General features: G+C 52.0%; 1 protein-coding gene across 1 annotated transcript; it reads left to right on the top strand.

The window, feature by feature from the left end:
* Nucleotides 1-1,204: 1,204 nt before the first annotated feature.
* On the top strand, nucleotides 1,205-23,594 carry NCLIV_034940 (cDNA FLJ51667, highly similar to EF-hand domain-containing protein 1, related; the record flags this gene model as incomplete). Its single annotated transcript, XM_003883696.1, has 24 exons — nucleotides 1,205-1,393; nucleotides 1,974-2,092; nucleotides 2,540-2,801; nucleotides 3,596-3,680; nucleotides 3,855-3,910; nucleotides 4,041-4,177; nucleotides 4,391-4,476; nucleotides 5,243-5,312; nucleotides 6,073-6,217; nucleotides 6,491-6,571; nucleotides 7,787-7,900; nucleotides 8,536-8,682; nucleotides 9,211-9,297; nucleotides 10,134-10,196; nucleotides 13,443-13,662; nucleotides 15,761-17,918; nucleotides 18,335-18,473; nucleotides 18,633-18,944; nucleotides 19,332-19,488; nucleotides 19,939-20,178; nucleotides 20,596-20,759; nucleotides 21,284-22,282; nucleotides 22,854-23,136; nucleotides 23,530-23,594. The coding sequence occupies 24 exons, from the start codon at nucleotides 1,205-1,207 to the stop codon at nucleotides 23,592-23,594; spliced, it is 6,378 nt and encodes a 2,125-aa protein (XP_003883745.1).
* Between the last annotated feature and the right edge of the window lie 1,235 nt (nucleotides 23,595-24,829).

The following is a 24,829-nucleotide window of genomic DNA, read 5'->3' as shown; positions in this document are numbered from 1 at the left end:
ACAAACCCGCTCGTTAGATTTCCACCTCTCCCCCGGTCTCACGCTCTCTCTGTATCCCAGGGGACAAATGTATCATAGGAAATACTAAACAGAGCCGCAAGGCAACATGCCTGCTTGCGAAGAGGAAAAACGTCTAAGCCGAATTCAAGAGTCGGTTCCTGAAAGAGTTTACACGCATCGCCAATACGAACGTTTCGCCGGGACTGTCAGTCAACACTAAGAATCGTAGACCTAAACCTGTCTGGTTCAAGTGTGGAATAGAGTCGTGAGTGGCCACATGAGTGAAGTGTAACGCGTTGGTGACATTTTTGGGGGTCAGTTCGACACTTTTGCAAACTCGTTTTTTTGGGTAGTGGGGTTGAACTTGTGGACCTGTCCACGCGAAGACCCGGTTCCCACCGGCATAGAGAGGCATTTTATAATCGTTACCGCTAGGAATCCAAAACCGTTCAGCGTCGTCTCACAGCTAGGGGCCCATCCAACATTGTGACATGAGTAAGGCGGACAGAAACCGGGGTGTTAATCTTCAGCACAGTCCAAAGCATTTTCCATCGTCAATCAAGTCCGGTGTGTGTCGGCTTCTCCACCTTTGTCACCTTCTCTCTTGCTGTCCTTTCTTCCGTGTACCTCTGTGGCGGTCCCAATCATTTTCTTGTGGAGGCTGTGTCAAGTCCTGCGCATCCCAGGAGAGCACCTCTACGGCAGAAACTTTTTGCAACGGGGACAGGAGAGTTCCCCAGTTGATTTTCAGACTGCTGCCCCTCTCCCCTCCTCCAGCACAGATACAAGGGAGGAAGCCGGGTTCACTCGGATAATCAGTTCTGCGTCAGAAAGTAGCAAAGGATGGTGCGCTTCATCACATGCGTTGTGGGCCGAATACAGGGGTGAACGTGTTGGGAATCCATTCGATGTTGTTGTCGCGCGTCCGGTGAACGCGGCAAGGGAACTCCAAACAGAGAAGATCGCGATGGTGGAGTGGGGCTCTTTCGCTAAAGTTTTTTAATCTGTGCATGCAGCCCTTACCATTTCGTTGGGGCTTCCCTCAACGCCGTTTTGACGGGCTCTGCCGTGCGGGGTTTTAGGCGTGTAAAAGCGACGTTCTGTGCTTCGTTTACAGGAAATATTGCTGACGGACTTTCGTTTGTGCGAGAGCTTTCTCGATATTTCTTACCATAGGGTGCTAGGTTTGCCGAGGAAAAGCAAGATGAAGAACCAGGACATCCTAGACGCCCAGGCGATCATGGCTATGAGCCCGCCGTCCACGTTGAAGAGTATGCGGCAAACAGCCGAGCATTATCGTAGAGATGATTTCTCGCTGAAGCAAACACTGAACTACTGCCTATCAGGACGCGTGGACCTTAAACGGCCTGAGGGCATTGAAATCGATAAGCACGTGAGTCAACCCTCACGAAAGCCGGGACCGTATACTTGGTGTCAACCTGACACAGCTTTGTATCGAAAGCGGTCGTTTGTCTGTCCATAGCGCATTCTATCTTTGATATTTTCGCACTTTCGACCCAGTGTTCACGAACGGACTCTACAAGTTTGCATTCAGGGGGGGCGAGTAGCAATCTTCGAATTACCACGTGGAAAGGCCAGGCAGGCAGATAACGGGAGCGATTCTGTGGACCCGCTTTATCGCAAGGTACCGCACCCTTTCGGTGAGGGCTGTGATGTCCGGTTTATCAAGTTTGCTCTCGGGCGACAGATATCCGTTTGTGTGTGCTTAACGAACGAGGTGGTCTTTCGACAAGTTCCTTCTCTTCGGTATGGTTTCAAAATATATTATTTGTCTCAACACCTACAGAAATGGTCTTGCGGGAAGCGGTCCAAACGCAGCGCGGAACGTTGCTACACTGCACGTTCCAGATACCACTGAGGTCCGGCTCTTGTTGCTAGCCTATAACTTCACATAGCAATAGATTTTCTTCACAAAATGCAATCCCTTCTGGTTTCTTGGTTTGCTTCTGAAGCTGCTGCTGCACATGAACGCTTTCCCTGCGTGGCGCCTGGGAGAGCCTAAGAAGGATGCACTACGCATTACACACGAAATGTGGAGAGAGGCAAAGGAGGAGCGGCGGCTGACATTCAGGTAGCAACGAAAGCGTTTCTTACTCCAACTGCAAGTTTGGACGTCGCGAAAAAAATCAAGCACAGCAATACTTTCACCAGCCCTGCGTTCGCTTCGTTCCACACAGCTGCCAAATTCTGAAACGCCGTCATCAGAGCCGCGTAAACAGTGTACTGCAAAGCAACCATCCGCTCATACGATCCTCGCATTCTCAGTGTTTGCTTCAAATAACTCCTCTCAGTACTCCCTCTAATCTCAGCGAACATGGTTCCAAGTCACATAAAGCGCTCGGGTGAAAGTGTTCGTGTAGGAGTTCGGACTTCAATTGGGGGGCGACGGATAAGCTGAGCCTCAGACTCAGCTTGGTCACAGTCCACCACCGGAACTTCTCCATACGACAAATCGAAATCGCAACACAGTTTCTGGTCTCGCACCTCGTGTCACACACTGTCGTTCCTTCTTTTGTAGGCCGGAGCATCAACCGGCTTGGCTCAAACATGATCGGCAGACACTGCGATTCTACGCCTACTTCCAAGAGCCGGTCCATGACAATCCGACTGAGAACTATCGCGTGCGTTACTGTCTTCTCCTTTTTTACCTTGAAGACGGCACAATGCAGATAATGGAGCCTCGGATTGAAAACAGTGGCCTACTGCAAGGAGCCTTCCTCAAACGGCATAGATTCCCCCGCCCTGACGGCTCTGGATTCTTCACTATGGAAGACCTCAAAGTGAGGAGGACATTGTTGTCGTCTGGATACACATGACAGGCAGAAGGCATTCTGAGGGAGACCGAGGAACCTGTTGCGATATCCAGTCCGACAATTACTTTTCGCTTCGGTTCGTTCCATTTACAATTTTCTACGACTTCGACGGGAATGCTGCTGGGCACTCTGTCTTGTGGAACTCCGCGTTCGCTGCCATCCTGGCAATAGCGTATATGTAGAGAAGGCGGCGTGTTAGTGAATGACGTCAGTACGTTGGTGTTCTGTGGCTCTTCCTAGAGAGCAAAACACAGTCACTAAGCAGCTTGCTTATCCCATGCTCCAAACGAATGTGGGTAAAGAAGCTATGTGGAGTTGGAGAGTTCGGCACCTTAATGAAACCACTGACGCGTGTAGTTCACGCCATTCCCGATGTCCAGCAAATAAAAAGGTGCGTAGGACGGCCAACTTCCCCGAGATATATAAGGACAAAGAATTCGAAGGTTTCCCATTCTAGGGCCTAGACTACTAATTGTTCCGGCGCCGGGATTGTTACATGGTTGCGTTCACTGGAAGGGAAGATTTCGGGCCCGTATTGTTTTTAATTATATTTTTCAGAGACATTTCTTGGGTTCGCGCTAGATCCTTTCCTCGAGGGAGCTTTCTCTAATGCAGCAACAAACAGTACAGAAAGCCCCGTAGGATGGACAATGCGGCCGAGCGATAGCGGCCGTGACGCGCCGTCCTCACAGAGACACGTGCTGGATCATTCGTTTTTTAAATTGCTGTCTCTCAACTTTGCGGTTTGTTGTATTATGCAGCTGAGCACCGACGTTATCATCTACACACGTGTCTTTCGTATCATCGACTGCGACCCCTTCACCAAGTGGTTTTATGAACAGTGCAGTAAGCAGGCAAATCGCGTTGCTCATCACCGCGAGAAATGGCAACAAAGATTTGCCACGCTCAACAACGCTGTTCCTTCATTCAGGGCTGCTCATGGAAAGCAGATCCCATTACTCCTGCAGTATCGAGTTCTCGTGCAAATGCTGTATTTTCGTGTCTGTGTCTGCCACACAGATCTCGATGTAGGACAAGCGTCGGAGCCTCTCAGCGACAACTTCTTCGAGAATGAGGTAATGAACGCGATGGAGCTTCCGGGGGTTGGACTGAGTTCAAAATCGGTGGGTTAGCTCCGTGGAAGATCACCACATACTGTGAAAGAAAGTCTTCAACCTGCTGGCTACGGTTGGGACCCCACTGCAGGTTGTCCGCCGAGCCCACTTCCTTCTTCGGCGCCGCTTGGTGCCAAAAGACGTGAAGGAGTCCCGTGAGTATACGGAAATCATGCTTGGTGGCAGCAGAAAGAACGTGGGCCTCAAACAGCATTTGGACAACGACAGGTAGGCAGACGTGTTCGACAGGTTTGCGTACGCACAGATTAGCTCAGCATCCGCGAACGCAGAAAAAATTCGCGTAGTGGCGGTGGGCCACGTACTCCGTCAGACGAATACCGAGCGGAGTCCGTGCTCCTAAAGTGACGCCCATATTGAGGTCGACCGAATGATACACCTGATTGGGATGTCATGCAACGTAATGGTGCTGCATTCTCGCAGGAAGGTGTTGCGCTTCTTCTGTTACTGGGACGATAAAACGAACTACGGGATGCGCAGCTACTACGTTATTCATTACTTCCTTGCAGGTAATGCCACCGTGTGACCGCAGAGAAAATGTCCAGCAGTTGAGACCCAGCCAAGTGGTTCAGGTTCTAGCCAGGAAAAAGGAATTCCATCGTTTCGGCTCCGAGGGACGTATCGCTATTTGTACCATCTGCACAATCACAACCACACTTGAACGGCTCTGTGAGCGTTCGCAGATTAAATATTAGCTGTGCACCTGTGGTTTCCAACCACAGGAATCTATGTCTACGTAGCTGTCATGCGGAACCGGGGCTAGCTGCATAGCATTGTAAAACGATCGTGTGAATGCGGCTTCCGAAGAACACATTTCGGAGGAGGATTCATTCGTTGCTTCTTTGCTCCTCTCCGACATATCTGGACACGAGAACGACCTGTTACGGGCTGGTGTGTACCGTGTACCTCTGGAATTGTTGCTGGCCGGTACACCAAAAAGAGTAGCCCGCTGGTATAATGCCTCTCTTGCCGGTGGATGCGCACAAGACACAGCACAACCGTACGCTGGTTAACACGGCCGGGACCAAGTCGGGCTCCTGTCCTGCACTTCAGCTGTGGTCATAAGCAATAGGACGTGAAGGAACCTAGCCGCATTCCAGTCCCTCGGTGTAAAGCAAGACTGACATGATGCCATCGCTGTGCCCATTGTCAGTCACACGGCTCGGACAGATTCAGGAACGTCTATAAATCGGTCTTTACAGCACACACACACCAACAGAGAACAAACGAAACAATTCATTGAGCTGTGAATTCCTTTGTGAAAACTTAACTCAGATGACACAGTCGAGATTCTCGAATGCTATCCTAAGAACTCTGGCAAAAGAGAATTCCCGACCTTTCTGAAGTACGCTTCACACTGTTCGTAATCTTGGTCCCGAAACGAAATCTGAGGAAGTCGAGATTTGCACAATTAAGTTATAAGAGCAACAATGTGCTTTGCCATGAGTTTTCGAGGATAATTTCCGTCTTCCGAGGTTGGATGGTTCAGTCCTTGACGAAGAAAGCGTGTCCTCTGCACACTGTGGTTGCCTGTAAAAAGCGACAAAAATGCGGAGGGCAGTTTGTTCAGCTTGGCAGTGAGTAGGAATAATGCTTCACCCTCAGGAACGGTCTAAGCATTATCACTTGACGGTTCGGAATCGATGTACAGAGGAACCCCGCCACGTTACAGCACATGGTCAGAAATCGATCTTCCGTTAAATGAAGAGGCTTAATGGAGTGATGCATTCCCCAGGCGACAACAACTTCCGAAGAATCCTTCAATTACTTCCTGTCCTGGAATGATCCCGAAGAAAACCGACAATTACAGGTAATAGCATTCCATCAAAAGAGACCAGACGGCAGCTCAGACTCTGTTCCGAGAGACGCCCTGGCTGATCACATGTCTTGATTCGTTACGTGTAGAGGCAACTGCCTTCGTTCTATGGTACGTGAGCTTACTGATTCCTGTATGAAAGTTGATTTTTCTCTTCTGTTTGGACTTTTCCAGGATAGTGACCTCAAAGCCCCTACCGACAGTACTTCCGCTAGTGGGAATCTCGTGTGCATCATAGATGATGATGAGCTGTTTCGAGCGTCGCACTTTGGGAATCGCGTTTTTGCAGGCCTGAAGATTTCGAAGTCGGACGAATGATCACAGTCTACAACCGACAATTCCATCTGTACGATTGTGACGACTTCACGCGCGACTTTTACCTTAAATACACCGGACTTCGGCAAGACAAGGAAGAAATCGTTGACGAGCCTTTGGTATGGCAGTAGTACCCCTACTTGTCGCCCCTGAGCTCACCAACGAGGGAAACAGCGAATGCAATAGCCAAAACGGGAAGGGGTTAATGATTCGTTTGAGCCCAGAAGTTGATCAACTTCATCCCTCTCGCTCAGTTGTCGATACCTCAGGTTTCGAATCAACACGCAACAAGCAATATCATGCTTCCCATGAAATCACCAGGTCGCTTACACACGAAGGTAGACTGTTCGCGATATCCAGCATATCCGTTTTCATTCTTCTTCGTTCCCCAGGAACTCCCAAAGATCCAGTGGAAACCTCATGTACTTGGGCTTTCGACTGAAGAAGATACACTCGCGTCGTGTCTCAACATCGTAAGGAAACGACAACAGCAAGCTGAACTTTCGAGAGGGGAAGAAACACTCACTAGGTGGCTGCTATCCAATGTTTCGTCCACCGGTCAGAGGAGCACGGAGCCGTCTTCCTGTCTAGCGATGGGGTGCTTCTGTACGGCAGCATGTAGATGTTCACAGCTCATTCTCGCGGAAAAGCAAGAGTTAGTGGCAGTCCAAAGGATACTCAAATGGATTTTCCTCCCGGTTCACGGAGAGTGCTCGGGGTCTTCAAATGTGGGAAAGGAAAACAGACTCGCTATGGCGTGCCACCTTCTTCACTCTGGTGACGATCAAAGATGTCACAAACCCGCAGAGGCTCCAAGCCAGCTGCATCCAAGGTTCACGTGAGGGGAACGAAATCGTAAAACCCAGTTTGGTTGCTCTCAAACAGGTGCCAAGACGGCCGACAACCAGCGAGAAAGAATTTCTCTTTGGTGATGACATCACCCTTGTATTCTTGGTACGTTTTGCGGCCGTGAGCGTATCTATATGTCTCTCTAGGAAAGCAATGCATCCAAAACACCAATGTTCAGTCCATCGCTTCTGAGTAGAATCTGCGAAAACAGAAAACTCTGGTGTGCTCCTCGTAGGGTGAGTGTCACTGAGAGCTTAATGCCTCTCAGCAGCCATTTAGATCCACAGATTGGTGCTTACAACTTGGTTTACCGGCAAATGGCGAATCAGAGACAAAGCGAGAGGCATTGAGGCTCAGACGTCCAGACAGGGACGAAAGTTCCAAAGCAGCTGCAACTGGATTTTTTGTTATGGGACGAGTCTCATGCCGCCATCAGCTTTACATGAATTACATCACCTATTCGTACACTCTTTCCCCGGAAACCCATCCACGGCGGATTGCGAACCGGCAGAACAGCAGCATGCCGTAATTCCTGAGATGACGATGAAAGAAAATTCGTAAAACCTCCCCCTTCTTTGGAGCCAACTGATAACAGTGTACTTGGTCATCGCATGCAGCTGAGCGTAGCTGCTGCTGGTCCTCTTGGATTTTATGGTTGATTTTGCTCGACTGCCGTGCCATGAAATGTCTATTTGTGTTACCATGTCAGAAATCTTGACACAATCAACACCCCAAACAACTTTTCAGGAGATCTCCATTGGCTGCCCGTCCTGGTGTGGCAGATCCAGAGTACTTTGAATCATCAGAGAAGTTTCGACCTTGCTGACTTACCTGTGTAGGCGAAACTTGTGAAGGAGACGCGGGAGGATGAGGATCGCAGGTTCATTATCTCTGTTAGGGAACGGGACAACACGATTATGGTCTTCGAGATCCGAAAGAACAACTCCGGCCACGTAAGCTCAAAGCAACTCATGAATGAGAATATCTGTGAAGAAATCTGTTTCGGAAGTGCGTTGGCAGAAAACGGAATGTGGTGTGAGTGAGGTTTGTCAAGTCGAACGGGTGGTTTTCGATCATAGGTACAGTGGAACGAAATATATGCTTGTTCGCTTGACGCTGCACGTAATGTTTACCTAATCACCAGTTCGGGATATTAGAACCTGGTACGACCAGATCGGCCAAATACTCCAGAAAAAGCAGATTGATTCCAACATAGCATTTGGTATCCCCTCGTCGTGGCACCGGATGAATACCTGTTTGATACAGAACGGCTTTCAGCTGGTTCAAACGTGTGTCTACAGGCAATACACCGAACCCAGCCTTTGCATTTAATCTGCTGTTAACCACTGCGCTACAGTTGTGCGAATATATCAGACGAGTGCTTTCCGCTCAGCAGCACTGAGCCTGACAGGCGATTCTCAGTTGCCCATTAGCGGGACAGCTTTTGTGTTGGATCAGCACACACGTATTTCAGTAATTCATTCGCCCCATACTGTGTTCGGCACCGGAGTGGCCTTACCAAAGGTGGATGTCACACAAACTGCCACGTGTGTAACCACATTTTGATTCTGTCTCTCGCCTTTTGAAGGTCGGCGGGAAATTCGCGGATGCCGGGAAAAAAATCGACTCGGTTACAGGAAAGACTTACACGGCGGCTGATTTCTATATCGGAGCCATTGTGAACATCAATACCGTCGCGTTTGCCATTATCGATGCAGATGAACGTACACTGAACGTGAGTGTTCCTCAAGAAAACAGAGACGGGATTCTCCGAATCAAGTTATCCCTCTCTTGACAGGAAGCAGCATCGATACTATGCGGGAGAGAGCGTGCAACGTGACATTGCTTTCTCCCTTTCCAGTCAAGACTTGGTTCTCTTCCTGATACCGTTTTGTAGTGAATGTTCTTTATATAGCGAAGCGGATCGTTTCAGGCTACCGGCAATCGTCAATCCATCAGTGGTTGTGCAGTTTTGACATTTTCCGAGAAGGGACGGTGAAAAACACACATCGGGCCGGGCATCCGATCAGCATATGGGATGCCCCGGCTGATCCATTCGAAGGTATATATGCAACGGTGTTGCCCTTTGATGATGAATTAAGAGATTTCCTGTGTGAGCAGATACACCCTTTTTTAGCGTGGCAAACACTTTCGTAGCGAGGTTGATGGAAACGCCAAGACGTAGTATGTTAGCATTATGGAACGGTACTTCTACAGTTTACGCGTGCCTCTTTTCTGCGTGTTTGATTGCGGTATGTGTCAGCATATGCAGGACCACCCCGCAAAGTACCCGGTCAGCGACTTCACTAAAATTAAGAACAAGATATCTGGTGTTCTTCATGCGCTCAAGGTCAGCACCCACCGCAGAATGCCCTTTCAGCCGCTGACAATACAAACTTCGTGTAAAAGAGAAAAAAGCGTTCCATATGCTTGTGCCGTCCCGAAGACTCATTCGAACACGGCTACCATATACAAGTGCCCTTGACTTCTCCATCTAAGCGCTGAGTTCATCTGTCTTCCCAAGGCTGACCTTGCTCAAAGGCGCCACACCAGCTGTTGAATCTTCCTCGTGGGCATGTCGTACTCGGCTTGGCCCCTCGTAGCTGAGACGCCAGCGTCCTTCCAGTATGATTCGATGCCGCTTGCCACAGCGCCAACACCACCCCTTCGCAGCTACCTGTCCAGCCTAGCTCTGAGCTAAGATTGACATGCCTCGATATGTCAGCGTTGCCGCGCGAGCGCAGCGCAAGTCCTTTCCTGTGTACCTACGTGTATAGATGTATCTCCTCTATGTAAGCTTACTCTGTGGCTTACCTCCTCGTACATCATATAAATGCAGTGCCATTAGAGTTTCTCAGCCGTTTATATTACATGCATGTTCTAAGCGGTCTCGTCAGCGTATGTGCGCGTGAGCGTGCATGTGGGCTCTTTGCTTGTTTATGTACATATAGAGGGAGCTATTACACGTGTGTAGTCATCGTTGAGTTTTCAACCCTGACAACTGAGGTTGTATTTGCTTTCCAACACTTAACACTAGCACTGGTGGGCGCAAGGGAAAATACAGTCGATACTGCTGTCGAGGAAAGTGAGAATGAAACAAAAAGCAGACGTCACGATGGGGGTTTGTGGCATTTTCGACAACTGAGCATGCCGCATCTTTTGTTGTGCGCCTGTGTGTGTCTACAGGAAGGAAATGTCCAAACCCTTTCACGGGCGGAACTGCAGTACCATCTCTGCGGTGTCCTCCTGGTGAGTCGTATGGCCCCTGCTTGAGCGATGTTTTCCACAGTCCTCAAAGGGGTTTCATCATTCTCTGGCTACACGGTAGAACAATTAACTTCTGAAGGGCGATGGATAAGAAGACATTCATTTTTTGCTCGCCATCCCGTATAAAGGTATTACCGTTCTCAATCAGTAGTATATCTGGCTAAAGTGCTTCCTGTCGGGACAGGAAACTAGAGTAGCATGAGATCGCGCTCACGTGAGCAGTGCGCGGTAGAGCGCGCCCCCGGTCTTCTCGCGATGAAGCCTGCTTGTCAACAGTTATGTACATATATATATATATATATATATATTGCCGGGTGAGTGCATTTCTCCTTTTTTTACGCTTGCAGCCGCACGAGTTAGTGGCGCTAAGTCGTCGGTACTTCCCTAATACGACTTCGCGTCTGACCCCAACAACGTCACACGTAACCATGCGCGAGCATTCAAAAGATCTCCATACGGTTTCCCCTCCGGCAGGTGCACCCGCAGCGGACGCTCGATTGGGCGTCAATTTAATGCCAGCCGAGGAAGACATCATCCCATTATCTACTCTGTTATAGGCCAATATGCCTCCCTCCACAGGTGTTTCCTTCCAAGCCAATCTCAGATGTTACTCCTTCAGAGGTGACTGGCGAACTGGTATACCAGGACGAGTAGACATTTCCTGGAGATTTCGAAACGGGCGGTGCGCGGCATACTTTTTTCTGTACCGAGATGGTTGCAGTAGAATCCGTTATTTAGCCGACGATTTGCCTTTTTCCCGTGGATAGCATCAACATTGGTTCTGGTATGCACATGAGCACAACTGGAGAGGCTCCCTTGCACTTCGGCTTCGACTGAAGGATGTGCGATGTCCCTCAAGGAACCTTTTTCGTTGCTACCATTTTACCTTTGCGTGGATCGTCGGATAATTGGCAGTATCCACATCTGCTGCAAACAGGAACGGCTACTCCTCTCCTGGCGCACATCTGCGGGGAGGCTGCTGTCGTTTCTTCATGACTACGACGTAGCCAGCCCCCGTTTGCCTCCCATGTTCCTCGGAGGGTCCGGGCAAGCGCTGTTTTGAAACCTGTGCCAGCTCGCGGAAATGTGTACGAGAGTTTGAGAGCAGGCAGATAAAATCAAGTTCTGAACACTGAGATCAGTGAACACCATTCACTTGCCCCACTTTTAAGTACATAGCCGATCGGAAGTCAAACGACGCACTCAGGGTCACAAGGATAAATAAACGAGAGAAACCAGCTTTCGTGTTTCTATTCTGTAAGAACAGAACTGGTGCGTCGCATCTCACGGCACCTGAAACCATGACACGGAGACCGCTTCCGAGAGCGGACAGGACACGGGCTCCAGGGAGCGGTCCCGTCACTGGTTTTGGGTACCCTCGAGATATTGCAGAAAAGAGCGAACTCGCTTGACAGACCCCACGCGTTGTAGCTGAGTTCTTACCGGCTCGCCAACATAGGCGTCGACACACCGCCTTAGACACCCCCAACCCCAATTTTCACCGAGGTTTCAGGAAGCAAAATAGACAATAGACGGAAAGGATACTGTTCGCTATGCACAGTCTGCTCCTCGGTGTGACCACCGTTCTACGTGTAGTACAACACTAACTTCCCTAAATTAGTTCGGTCGCGTTAATCCTTCCGCAGACAGGGTCAGTTATCGGTCGCGCTCCACGCGTTGGGTTGAGAGGCCACCGTTTTGTTGGGGGTCCGTACCTGCTTCAGGATTGCCGTTCCGCGACGATCGCCGATCCGTTGACCATTCGTTGACGCTAGCGAACCAGGCGCGAAACTGCCAGGCGGTCAGCGACAGCCAACGAGCACGTGGGAGGTGCGACGCTGAAAAGCTGTTGACCTGCACAAACCTGTATGTGAATGTCTGCTGACTGCTGGTACGCCAAGCGAATGTTTCGCAAATTGCAATTTTATTTTCGTCTTTCAAAAAACTTGCCGTGTGCCTTCCATGGGTCGCGTTCCGCTCAATTGATCGTGAGGCCTTCTACAATGCTGCTCGTTGCGTTGTTCTCACTGTGAATCCAAGTCCCCTGCGTATACCTGTCAGGTTCTTTTCTGTCCGGCGTGAGGCCTTTCTTTCCCACGTCTGTGCACTAGTGTGTTTCCTCGCCTTGGCTTCTGTTTTCCGGTTCGCCAAAAATATCTTGCCTGATGCCCTGAGATGCTTCTAAGGGTCACCATGCCACACGCGATCTAGGGATGAATTATCTTCGCAGCCAGCTCTAGTCATTTCGTGCATTTGCAACCGTGTCTCCCGGGGACACCGTTGATGCCCTCCCAGTCACTGCGGAATGGGCAACGGTGCCGTTTTTGGACTCAAGCGTCTCTCCTGAGTTCGGAAACACCGGTCCCTGAAGCTGGGACGCGAATGTTTAGTTGGCAACAGTGTACCGCGAACCAGGGGATGGAAGGCAGGATGTGCGTCAGCTTTTTTTGACGCGCGTATTCAAGCTTCACTGGAAGTAACAAATCAATCATGGCTCTCAAGAGGTGATGCCTTTTCTAGGGCTATCCCTTGTTAAGTAATTTTCTCCGCCCTTCGGTGACTGAGGGCGCAACCGATAGACATTTGGGTTTGAAGCGGTGGAGGAATGTGCGGGGGGAAACTGAAATGCGATATATCAGTAGAATTGTTACACACGATTCCAAGGAATGAACACAGGGAATACGGAGCAACAGATGCCCTTTTTGCCTCTTGCTGCACACCTGAATAGAGCATGCCAAGATATATTGATACTCGCATCTCTGTTGTGTGGATCGCAGTCATGTACACGCGGATTTAAGGGTGTGAAAACTTATCAGCCCAGCGTTCGCGGAATCGCTGCTGAGCCTCTGCTGCATGTCTTGTCGTCCGGTTTGCTCGCGAACTGCCGTTGTCCAGCTTTCGGTCAGACATCGAATGAGGAAAGTCCAGTGAGACTCGTGGTTTCGACTAGCAGCTAACTCGATGAGTGAATCCACCGACTCGTTAGACGACGGACGAAATAGTGTGCCTCCAGAGCGTGTTCGTTTTCGTGGACAAAACCAAGTGGCGGAATTGTTGATAGTCCAGTCATCTCTGGGCAATGGCGGCCGCGGAGTGTCCTGCCCATCTGGCCGTGCCTCAGCACTCCCGCAGGGACAGTACAAAATATCTTCACTCCGAGTTTTTAGACGCTATCTGCACAGTGCTGTGATACTCCTTGTCGTCGGATTGTCGCTGTTACCGGTTCAGTCTGTTGTTCAAGTGACGTCAACATCCAAGCCTTCTCTCAACGATGGGGGGTCCGCCGCAGAGCTGGGGCGTATCTCCAACCAGTTACAGGCAATACCGACTAATCAAATGTGGGCGGGCGAAGCGTCTTCCAGAAGTCTGCAGACGACAGAGGAAGGCACTCAGGCAAGAAACGGTGTCATCGATGCATCCCCTGTGCGCCAAGGATTTCCTGTCATAGGTATTGACACACTTCCACATGGGAAACACCGTCAGAAGCCCCGAAAGCTTAAGTGCTCTGCAGGTCCATTTATTCTCAACCTATGGGCGTCCGATAGTCCTGTTGAAGTGGGAGAAGTGAGGACGAAAGCGGCCGAGCACCGGGGGAGGGACGGAGGGTTTCAGAAGCTGTCTGCTCATGAGAACGATGAAGCCGCTGAAGGATGTACTCTTTCCGGAAGCTGGTGGACACATGCCACACCTGAAAGGCACTTTCTGTCCATTGGACCCGAGAACGGCGATGACATGTGGGGTTCAGGCCTGTCAATCGAGTTTCGAGACGCGGGACGGCGAGCCCGTGCGTGTTGTCGTGATTTTGGGGAAACAGCGGCATCTCCCAGGGAGCTACAACAGACAGCGAATGACGAGCAAGAGGTTCCAGGCGGCTACCGTCCGTCGGGGGGCCTCCTTACCATCGCGCAATCTGTATGTGCCGCCGCGAAGGCACAGTCAGTATGGGAGAAGCCTGGCCTTTTGCTGGTGAGTATGTTTTTCCATTGATTGCGGACGTGGACGCGAACTTGTTGCTATGGATCAGCGGTCATTTGTGAACCGTGTAGGCCTTCCAATTGCACCATGTGCAGTTTCAACAGGCACATATATTTGTAGCCTTGTATCACAAGATCCCGATGTCATGTGTGGACTGTACTTATGTCGGGTAACTAGAACCCGAAGGTGTTTGATAGCAGTCAGGGTGCCTATTGCACTCCTGAACGCTTCCTACTTTGTATCGGCGCTGTAACAGGGAGACGGCTCCGGTGATGCTGCAGGAGCCATGCGTCGTGTTAAAGTGTGGTGTGTGTTGCCAGAGGCAGTAGAAGTGCGGTCTTGGTCCGAGTGTTAACAGGCTAGTAGCCTGTCGTTCCGAAAAAAAAGGTACACGGAAGGGTACGCTACATAGCCATGAGAGCTGGGGTCTCACCGTGCACTCATCCCCGTGTCCCGGCTTAGGGGGCTAACAGTGGGAACAGTGGACACGTGAGCGTAGAAGAGTCGTACAATCGCGTGGTGTATCGCCTGCTTGTTCGGTTCGACCTGTTTGCATTCCTGTGCTTTATAGAGTTTATCTAAGTCTGTCTTATCTCACGGCTCATCTCTTCGAGAAGCACTGCCGTCAGCCATCTTCCAGAACCGTGAGAGAGAGATGCCGACCGTTCGGCGGGCAGGTTTCGCACTTCTGGATTGGGTCGTAGCGCCGCCGCGTGGTCTAGCTTCTTTTTCGTGTGCTGCCGAGGACTACCGGCAACGAAGGGGCGTTCGAGATGCCGCTGGAATACGCCTGGTTTCTCGGGTGCCGTTGTCTGCTCCGAGCATCCAAGCTGAGTCTTCTGAAGGTCCCCCTTCTTCACCGTCAGCAGCAGTTCACGCACTCAGAGCTCTCTCAACCCCCGTGACTCTGTCGGGGGAGAGTGAAAAAGGTAGCGCTGCTTCCGACTCCTCCACCGCACCTGATCCTGAGTCTCTTTCTTTTTCCCCATCCCCTGTCTCCGCCCCCCATTCGTCTCCCCCCTCCGATGGGCTGGAGACGGGTATCGCGCCAGCCATGAAGATTTACTCAGGTGCCTTAGCCGCGTACTTGGTGCCGCTTGTTAGCGGGTGTGTCCTGCTTATAGTTGTACCATTCATTCTGTTGGTTTCGTGCGGAGTGTGCTGTTGCTCCGACCAAGATGACGGTGAAGGCCGCGCGTGTGCTCTTGCCTGCCTCTGCAAGCCCTGCGTCCGCATTTGGTGTCACCCTTACCGCTCTGCGTCTTCTGGCGGCCACCTCGCCTCTTTCCACAGACCTGATCAGAGCTTCACCATCAGGATTGCGACTTCTGATGGATCTGGTACATTACACGAAGATGACGCCCGTTCTTCACAGCCACCGCATCCCGTCTACAGAGAAGGGAGAACCAGCATTTGTTCGTTTTCTCAAAGGGAAGATGGGGCAGTGGAGCAAGGTGGTTATCCTGCCTTGTGGGCGCCCAGACCGGCTGTGAGAATCACCGGCTTGATTGTGCTGGTTCTCACATTTTTAGGGGTTGTCCTGTGCATTTTGCTCACTTTCATTTTTTCAGTTCAGCTCCGCCAAGCCGTGGACGATACCGAGTGTGCTGCAACTGAATTTTTTGTTCAACTCGTTCATGGTAGTTCCGTAGACGTCATCCACCTGGTCCCATCTAATGGGCCTTCTTCGTTGCAGCCCGATTCCCCCCCACCTGGTTCCCAAGAGAACCAGCCCTCGTTTATAGACACCGCTGAGTCGTCATCGCAGCCTGCATCAACAGGAGGAGCCCGAGATCTTCTCTCTTGGCTTCCCCCCAAATCACAAGTGCCAGGGCTGTACACAATTCCGAGCGATCCTCGCTTCCGATCTGTCCCCAGCTTGTCACCATTGACTTCAAACGCTGCACCAGAGGGCGAAAGCGCAGAGGGGGGAGCAGTTCGGCCACCCTTTCTCTCTGACCACTTCTTGGAAGACGTCACCTCGCTTGTCGCAGACGACGTCGGCGAGGGTTCCGACGCGCGCATGCTAGTGCGTTACGCAGCTAGTCTGTTTCGGCGCAATGAGCGGGCAGCGACAGGCTGGGGACTGGGACCGACAGGCGAGGCGTTGCTGGGAACGCGGAAGTCTTGGCAAGAAAAGAGTGAAAATGGGAAGGCCCCCTCGAGGGAGGAGCAACTCGATATCGAGAGTCCAGAAGAGTTTGGCAAAGCCGAAGGAATGCAATCGAGGCAGCTGTCGTCTTCCTTTGTTTCTCGATATGTCCCGTCGTGGCTTCTCTCGTCAGGTGTTCCGGTGCCAGCCTTTTCGGAGGGAGAAAGGGAACATGAAATGACAAGGGACATGCATCTGCTTCCGGCCGGCGGCGCCCTTGCCGTCCACGGGAACACAGCGAGTTCTCGATTGTCTTCAGAACCGCCGCTCTCATTTTCAGGGAGCTCTCGCAGGCTGAGCGCGGCTTCAGCGCTGCAGCACCAAGAAAACGGGCATGACAGGGAAAAGGTCAGAAAGGGCCCGCCGCAAGGCCAGCATTGGATGACCGAGCTGCTCAGAAAACTACTGCGCTGGGGAGGCTTGTTTCGCCGCGGTCGCAAGAAGAAACGCACACAGGGGGGGAAGGTGAAGACGGTGGGAGATGCCCCAGCACTGACGATCAACAGCGAACTGATCCAAAGTGCGGGGTATGGTGCACAGCTTCCCGAGGGGACTGCAAACGCAAGGCAGCACACCCCAGGCGCGTCCGATGCTCCCACAGAGTCCCCTGGACACCCAGTCCCGTCGAGGGATGCGGTGGGGAGTTCCCCGTCGACGTCGGACACAACCTCGACGGCTCCGCCGTCTCTGGGAGGGCGAGAGCTGGAAACTCATTCGCAACCTCAACTGGAGAACGGACAGCCAGACCTGCGAACTCAGGACGGCGTGAACGCACGCGACACTGTATCAGCTCCATTCCGGGCGGCGTCCTCTTCTGGATGGGAACCGGCAGGCCTGCATCCATCAGGGACGGCTGACGCCGTCGATGACGGAGTGGGATCCTCTCGTCCCCGCACCTTTGTTTTGTCTGATGAGGGAATGCCTCTCGAGCCGGAGCGGTCCCCGGTCGAGTCCTTGGAAGCTGGCAGAAGTCTTCGTGTTCCGGCAGAGACACCTTCCGCTGATACTCGCGAAGGAAGACTCAAAGCCGGTGCGGATGCTGGGGGATCTCCTCTTGCTCCAGCGTACTCGAATGCGGTGGAAGCAGCGAGCACGGGCGCTGGAGGCGATGCAGCGCCGAGCGCGCCGCTTCCCTCAGAGGCGTCCGATCGTACGCGTCCTGCGACATCTCATTCGAGCGAGAAGGCGCACGCGCCGGCAGAGCCTGGCGGTGCGTCGAGCCCGACCAAATCAGCTGGGGGCCCTTTGAGTTTCGGCGGGAAAGGTGTTGAAGGTTCCGGAATGCGAGAGCCGCCCGCAGGTCCGGTGAATCTGGTGGCTGCTGTCCGTGAGCTGGCAGCCAAACTCCCGGGGGCGGGCCAACAAACCCGCGCATCGGAGAAGCACGAAAAAGGAGTTATTCCGGTGGAACCTTTGCACGGCAGTCGGGACGGCTTCGGGGATCCGCTCAAGGACATGCGAGGAAACTCGAGGAGTGACGGAGGACACCAGGAGGCGCGGGAAGGAAACTGGAGGCAGGATGGAGAGGAGCCAGGACAAGAAGGCGAGTTTGCGGGGTTGAAACCCGCTCTGAGCATGTGAGAAGACTTGTCGAGTCGTTGTCGCGCTCTTACTGATCCGTGCATCCTTTTCTAGGACAGGCAGTGGCTCGTCTGAAGCAGAGACGCGTTGCCTTCGGCTGCATTGTCGCTGACGCGGTGAACTGACGCCGTTCTGGTTGTTTGCTTTTCTTCACACGCATGCCATTGGTGGAAATGCGACTTCTCCAAGTCACTGAAGGATTCACCAAAGGCGCCTGCAGTAGCTCGAAACGAGTGTCGTGATGCGAGGTGGAGCGAATAGTTACTGCAAATTCTGGCGAGCGTGCACCGCGATAGAGATACGCCACGTTCCAGGTAGAAACCGAGATTGGGCTGGACCTTCCCAGGGCCTTTTCCGCTCAGTACTCGCGTCTCATGGCCCCTTTTCTTCGTCATGTTTGCGCTGCGTTCAGACTGATGCGCGTCCGGGATCTCTCCGACGGCCGGTCTCCACACGGTTTGCAACAGGTGTTGCTGGATGCGGCGACAAGCGGCCTGGACGCCGACACGCAGATAGAGATTCTCCATGAACATCTACGCAACGCACATAATGTGAGCGTGCACATGTTCGCACGCACAGAACGCGATATATATATATATATATATATAACTCTATCTAGAGAGAAAGATAAACATAATACGCATACCGGCGGTATTTTTCATGCATGCCTATATGCGTGTTCGTTTTTGTGCGACTGCGGTACGAACCAGATGCTAACGGATGCTGAGAACAGTAATCCGGGTCCTGCGGGTGAAGGCTTTCACCGTAATTTGGCGTCCGTGGTTGCATCGCCGACATTTGAGCTCATCATCTCGAGACTTTCTCTTCTTCGCGAACAAGTCCGAGAGCTTAAGGAGCACAGTCAGGCAGCCATTCTGGCAGTCAAAGATCTCTCAAGTAGAATCCACGATATAATGGGCGGTTACGCGTTCGGCAAATTCGACGATGCCGTCGAGGAAGGCTCGGATAGGGTTCAAGGTGGCATCCTGTCGCTGGATACGATCAAGACGCCTGTGACAGTGGTGAGCAAAGCCGAAGAGCGATGCGGACGAACTTTCATTAGTTGTTGCCGTCAGGAAGTCCATGGCGTTTCGCTAGACTGGGACGAGAAAAAACGATAGAGTCTGGATGGCTGTTCGACGCGTGATCAGAGTGACGGTGTACCGGGGGTGTAGTCAACGTTCACATAGACACAAAAGGCGAGACTCTGAGCCACCGAACTGAACTATAGGAGCAGTGATACCGACGGGATGTGACGGAAGTGATAGACTTCAGGTACGCAACGCTTCGGTGGTTTCGTCAGCCTCTGTCTGAATCACGCAGCGAGGTGCTGGGCCTCTTGTCTCTGTAAGTAGACATCTACACAGACATGCATAGACTTTGTTCCTTCCCTCCTCTTCTCACTGCAGGTCTTGTATGTTTTGGCGGGTTTGACGGGATGTTTGCTCGGGATTATGATCGTCTACCTCGCCTTTCTGTGCTGCTGGTGGAGACCGGGGACATCGAAGTTCTCCACGGTTCCTTCACTCGTCTTCTGGCCCATCGCTCTCTTGCTTGCCGTATTCGGTAAGATCCCTTCCCTTCCTTCCACCTCTGTGTCTACTTTTGGGCACAACGCGTGCGACGATCTCATTCACCTATTGTGACATACCCAAAGCAAAGCGCGGTTGCCCACGCTTGGTATAGGTGTAACACGTGCTTATTTTGCGAGGCGAGAAGGCCTGCGAGTTACCCAGCTGCATACAGGAAGACAGAGGCACACACCGCGAGACTGACGACAGCCTGTACCCCGTCTACATACGCATACTTGAACGCACTCCAAACACAGCCAGTACATTCTTTCTAGACGTCGTCTTAGCTGTAGATGCGGCTGTTCGCTGCCCCTCTGCTCAATGTGCGAAGTGGAGTTGGAGAGCACTCGACGGCGGTGGCGCGCTTCAGCCTAGGAACATGGGCGGCCACGCGAGTCTTGCTTTGAACATTCGATGGTCTTTTTGTTCCCTCCGTGGCCCCCAGGCTTCATCGTCGGAGGCGCACTGCTGGTTGTAGCCGTGGTTCAAGTGGACGCCTGCCTTTTCATTTCACGCGAAGTCCAACACCCAGGTGTGCTTGAAGCCCTTGCCGTTTCTTGTGGTTCACAATCTGGAAACCTGGAAGACGTGGGAAACGCGGCTGCGATTGCCAAGGCCTGTTTTGCAAACACCTCGGACGAAGCGCCTGTCGAGAGGAATCTCACGCAGGCTCTTGGCTTGCAAGGTGAGTAGGCGAAGCTCCAGCAGCGACATGCAGGAACGGCGTGTTTTGAACACGTTATGCACGCGCGTCTGCAGAGCTTCTTGAAGGGACGAGTTGCCAGAGAGACGTCACGAGTGAGGCGCGTTTCCGACGCATTCGTAACGAGTCGTTCGTAGGGGACAATCCCGAACGTGGCTGGCATGCCAGTAACTCGTGCGTTTCGACGACTCCACATCTTGCTTTGCCCTCACTCCTTGTGTGTGCGTTCCTTCCTTGTTCCCGCGTGTTTGTTTCTCTACCGTCGACTCTGTCATTTGTCTTGAGCTCCCCGTTCTCCAACTCCTCTTGCACCGGTTGATGTATCCGACTCTTCTGGGTTTGATTTCAAACTTCCGTGTTTTCTCATTTCCCTCGCGCTCTTTTTCCGATTTCGCACAGACGTCTCAACTTCAGTTGGAGAGTTCGAGCAATATCTGCGACGGTTCGATTCCGTCGACTTGCAGATGTTGGATCGACTTCTCTTCGGTACTTCCCTCGCACATGCAGTTCTTCAAGATACAGCGTGGGTGTTCTTCCTCAATTCCTATGCTCTGTCTTCACAGGTAATGCGCTAAGAATGTGAGGATTCCATAACGCGTCTTCATGTGCTGTACACGCGTTGGCATGCTGTACGGAATTTTAACTGCATACCCGCTAATATACAGATATATACATTGGTGTCCGACTGAGCGAGTGGAACAGCAAACATAGTACTTCAGAAGTCGTAAGGACCTGTGATATCGGTTGCGTGCATACTGACATAGACCTCTAGTACCCGAATCGTGGAATCCGCCGCAGGCAGACCATGCTTATATATATATATATATATATATATATATGGGTATTGATGATTCTCGGAATATATGTCTGTATCCAACCATCTAGATGTAATCTTTTTCTAGCTGTGATCTCAACGGTGTTTTCGCGGAGACGCTGTCGTGCTTCCGGGCACGAGACAGGTACTGACGTCGTTCAGTGTAGCTGTGTGCCGGCGAGAAGAGGGTAGCATCCGGTTGTTTCCTTGGGGTCCATTCGCATCATCTCCGTCGCCATATTGTCTCGGTTTCCTTGCGGTTCCCTTCTTCAGGGGTCTTCAAGTCGAACAAACACCTACCTTCCTGTGCTCTACAGCGGTTTACAAGACAAAGCACGTACCTTCCACAGTCCCTTCGATGTTCCGACAGCCCGCCTCGTGGGCCCTCCTGGACTTACGCGTGAGGACTTGCTTACTTTGCCTCCTTCGGGCGCAGCCGCGAGCGGCTTCCTTCAGTACATAAACAGTGAACTCAAGCGGCTCCAGGCCAAACGTAGTCGCGCAAATGAAGGAGACAGCACTCCCGCGGCGAGCACGGAAGCTGAGCGGGCGCCAGGCGCGTCAGCGAGTGCACCTCAAACGCCGATGTTGCCGGCATCGAGTGATTTCAGCGACAAGAGTGTAGGTGGAGAGTTTCTTCTCTATGGCCTGTTGGATGTCGAGGAGTACATTCAACCGTTCTACTTTGAAGCACTTCATCGCGGTGAAACAGGCCGTGATACGCGTTACCGGATTGATGACTTTTTCTCAGTCGACGCGCCTGAGATTCGGGCCGAGATTGCGCGACTGAAGCCCGATCCGGAAGAGAGAATCAAGTATGAGAACGCCCTTTGGCTAGCTGCCCTTAAGCAGCGTCTGAGAACAGGAGGCGCTCAAAGTGGTGGACATTCCACGCCCCCTGATTCCGGTCCGGAAGCAGAGGCGTCGGAGGTGAGGGACGATGCGCAGACTCACGCAACGTCCCCGAGTTCCCCTACCGCCACTGCAAATGCAGCAAAGCCGCCAAATCCTCTTCCGTTACCCTTCCGGTGCTCGGAAAAGAAACGGTTGAGCGGTCAAGAGCTCGAACGCGCGCGCACCCAGGAAGTCAACCGTACAAAGCGGCTACGTGAAGGCCTCGATGGCTCCGATCCAAGTGTATGGAAGGACGAAGCCCAGGCGGAGGGTGCTCCTCGTATTCTTCTTCCATATGGCCGAAAATGGCGTCGATGTGATTATGACCAGTGGACAGATCTTGTCGAAAGTCAAGAACCAGTTGACCTTCTCTCACAGGTAAACAGCTGTCACCAATTTCTGGAATTCTAGCCTTTTCTCTTTAAGTCGCCTTACTCCCTTCGCTACAGACACGAGTCTCAACAAATGGGTAGGTAGTTCGCTATTCACCATAGTTGCCGTCACACATCCGCTGAAAAGTGAGTCGCCCGTTAACTTCTTCGTTTTGTGTTTCAGCTCGATGTGCGTAGCCTGTCACCTAGAGGATCTCATTGGATCTCCGAGCCGTGTTGGGCAAGGACGGAGACATGGACTCTACATGCTCGCCATTCAGATTTTTTGTCTGGCTGCAAGTCCTTCACCTCACCTGATTCTCCGCTGTTTTTTCGGCCGCTCTCTGCCACTACGTACCGACCACACTGTGTACGCACTTTTCCTCGGTCTCGGCAAGAACGAGTCTCCCTGCCCCGGTGGCTGCGCACACCCGTGATGGAGCATGTGACAGGGATACAAACGTCGAGTCTGCGTTTTATCGGAGAGACCAAAGATTCCTTGGGTGCCTCTACTGGCTTCTATGTTTCATAATGAAGTCGCTTTTCTGAGGTGCCGGTGTTCCGTGCTTTGTGGACAGACTCAGGCGCTCTACGATCGGGTTCATAATGCACGGAAGCTTGTCGAAAGAACAGTTGTAGTTCCCGTTGTGGACACCCTCGAACGCACTCGACGTCTGCTGAGCAAGATGGACTGCACGCCTGTATATCAGAGTTTCCAGATGGTGCAGGAGCGCGCGTGTTATGAGAGTGCGGAGAGTGCAGCTTTAATCGGCGTCTGCTATCAATTCCTCGGCTTCGCCGCTCTGGTGCTTTTCCTTATTCTCTTTTGCGCCTGGCAAACGCTCATGTCAAACCGGCGACGTAGGAAGAGATGGGGAACCCGTGACGGCAGCATGCCGCCGCTTTGCGAAGGGACCATTTCATCACACCGGGATGCTTCAGGCGACGGTTCTCGTCGCTATAAACGGCTGTGGGTGCGTCGCACTCGAGGTGGCGGACCAGCGAACTCTGAGAATGCCAGCGGGACCACTGCGGTAACAGTAGATCCAGAGGGCTCTTCCCAATATTTAAAAGGTACCCCAGCGAGCAGTTCTCTCAAAAGGGGCACTTCTGGTTGGAAGCGAAGCATCCAGGACGGAGGGAAGAAGACCCGAATCGAGGAGGCAGCGACTGAACATGAGACTTGTACGTCGCAACCAGGCCACGCTTCTTCACACTGTGCCAAAAGAATCTCCACGTTGCTACCGATTTCAGGCGAACAGGAAGCACGGGTGGATGGCAGCATGTGGGCATTCTTCGAGAACGAAAAGGATCCTTAGGTGCCGGTCAGGTGACTGTCGTGAAGCTAAAGACAATGGATGCTTTACACCACTTAAGCTTCGCGTACTTGTCTGAAGCGGCGTCTCTGTAATGCTTGACACTTTAGGTACAGCATCATAACTGAACAATCGCAACCTGTGACGGACTGCTGGGGGCGCGAAGTCATCAAAGGTGACGGGGAGTTCCCGTCGAGCAACATTTCATTTTTCTCCACACCAGGCAGCACACATTTTCGTGTCCACAACCAGGACAAGCTGCGTACTGCTGAATGACAGGAAACTCGCAAATGTCAATAGTTTTAAAATCTGCTCGTCAACTCTATTCCTGTGTCATCCGGCCGGCGGATCTTCGCTTGCGCAGAGTCTGTCGTATTTGATCATCCTCCCTGAAAAAAAGAAGGCGTGTGATTATGCCAGTACTACCGTGGGCCCCACTTAGCGTTTCATACTAAGCTTCGTGCTGCCAATGGATCTGTTTTGCGGCGATTGCTTGGTATTCTCGGTAGCCAGAGACTTCTTGCACGCCGGCGCTGTTTGGTGCTTGCTTTGCCCAGCCAGACGATCGTTTTGTGGAACAGCGCAATGAATTAGCAAGGTGGACATAATCTCTGTGTGCATCAGTGAAATGCATTTATGGGGAACATCCACATACAAGTGGTACGTGGTTGGTCGGAATAACTGGGGCGTGTGGGCGGGATTGTCGCCATCAGTGAAGGAGCATCCACTGAGCCATAAGACCTTTGTCTTCGTACCCGTTAGAAAGAAGCAACTTCGTTTCCCCTGGGGTACGACCGGATTCTCAGGTTCTCAGAGATGCTCCGTCTCCTCACCCGCGGTTCCCGTGGAAGGCCTTTGCCAGCGACATGTTGTGTGTTACGTCAACTTGGAGCCACATGAGGGAGAAATGATGTGGAGCGTTTGTGCGCATTCACGAGGTTTAGTCTCCCGTGTTTTATGATCCGGTGGACATAAAAAACATCATAAGGCAAGTGAAGGACAGACTCCGTCCATGTATTTCGTTTTGGGAAAACTGGTTAGTGGTTCGATATATCTGCACTTCCCCCCATTGAGTAAATGCAACAATTCTCGAGCCGTTCGCTTTCACGGAAGCGCTGCCACTTTCCAGCCTTCATGGAGGCGTCGTGGGCATCGAGCATTATGAAGAAAAACTCCTGGCCTCGCGAGACAAAACATGGCAACGAACAGTCTCAAATGTTCATGTAAGCTTACGCAAG

The sequence above is a fragment of the Neospora caninum genome, chromosome VIII (assembly GCF_000208865.1).
Source record: "Neospora caninum Liverpool complete genome, chromosome VIII".
NCBI classification, from domain to species: domain Eukaryota; phylum Apicomplexa; class Conoidasida; order Eucoccidiorida; family Sarcocystidae; genus Neospora; species Neospora caninum.
Note: the sequence above shows the minus strand (reverse complement) of the source record. Positions and strands in the feature narration are given on the sequence as shown.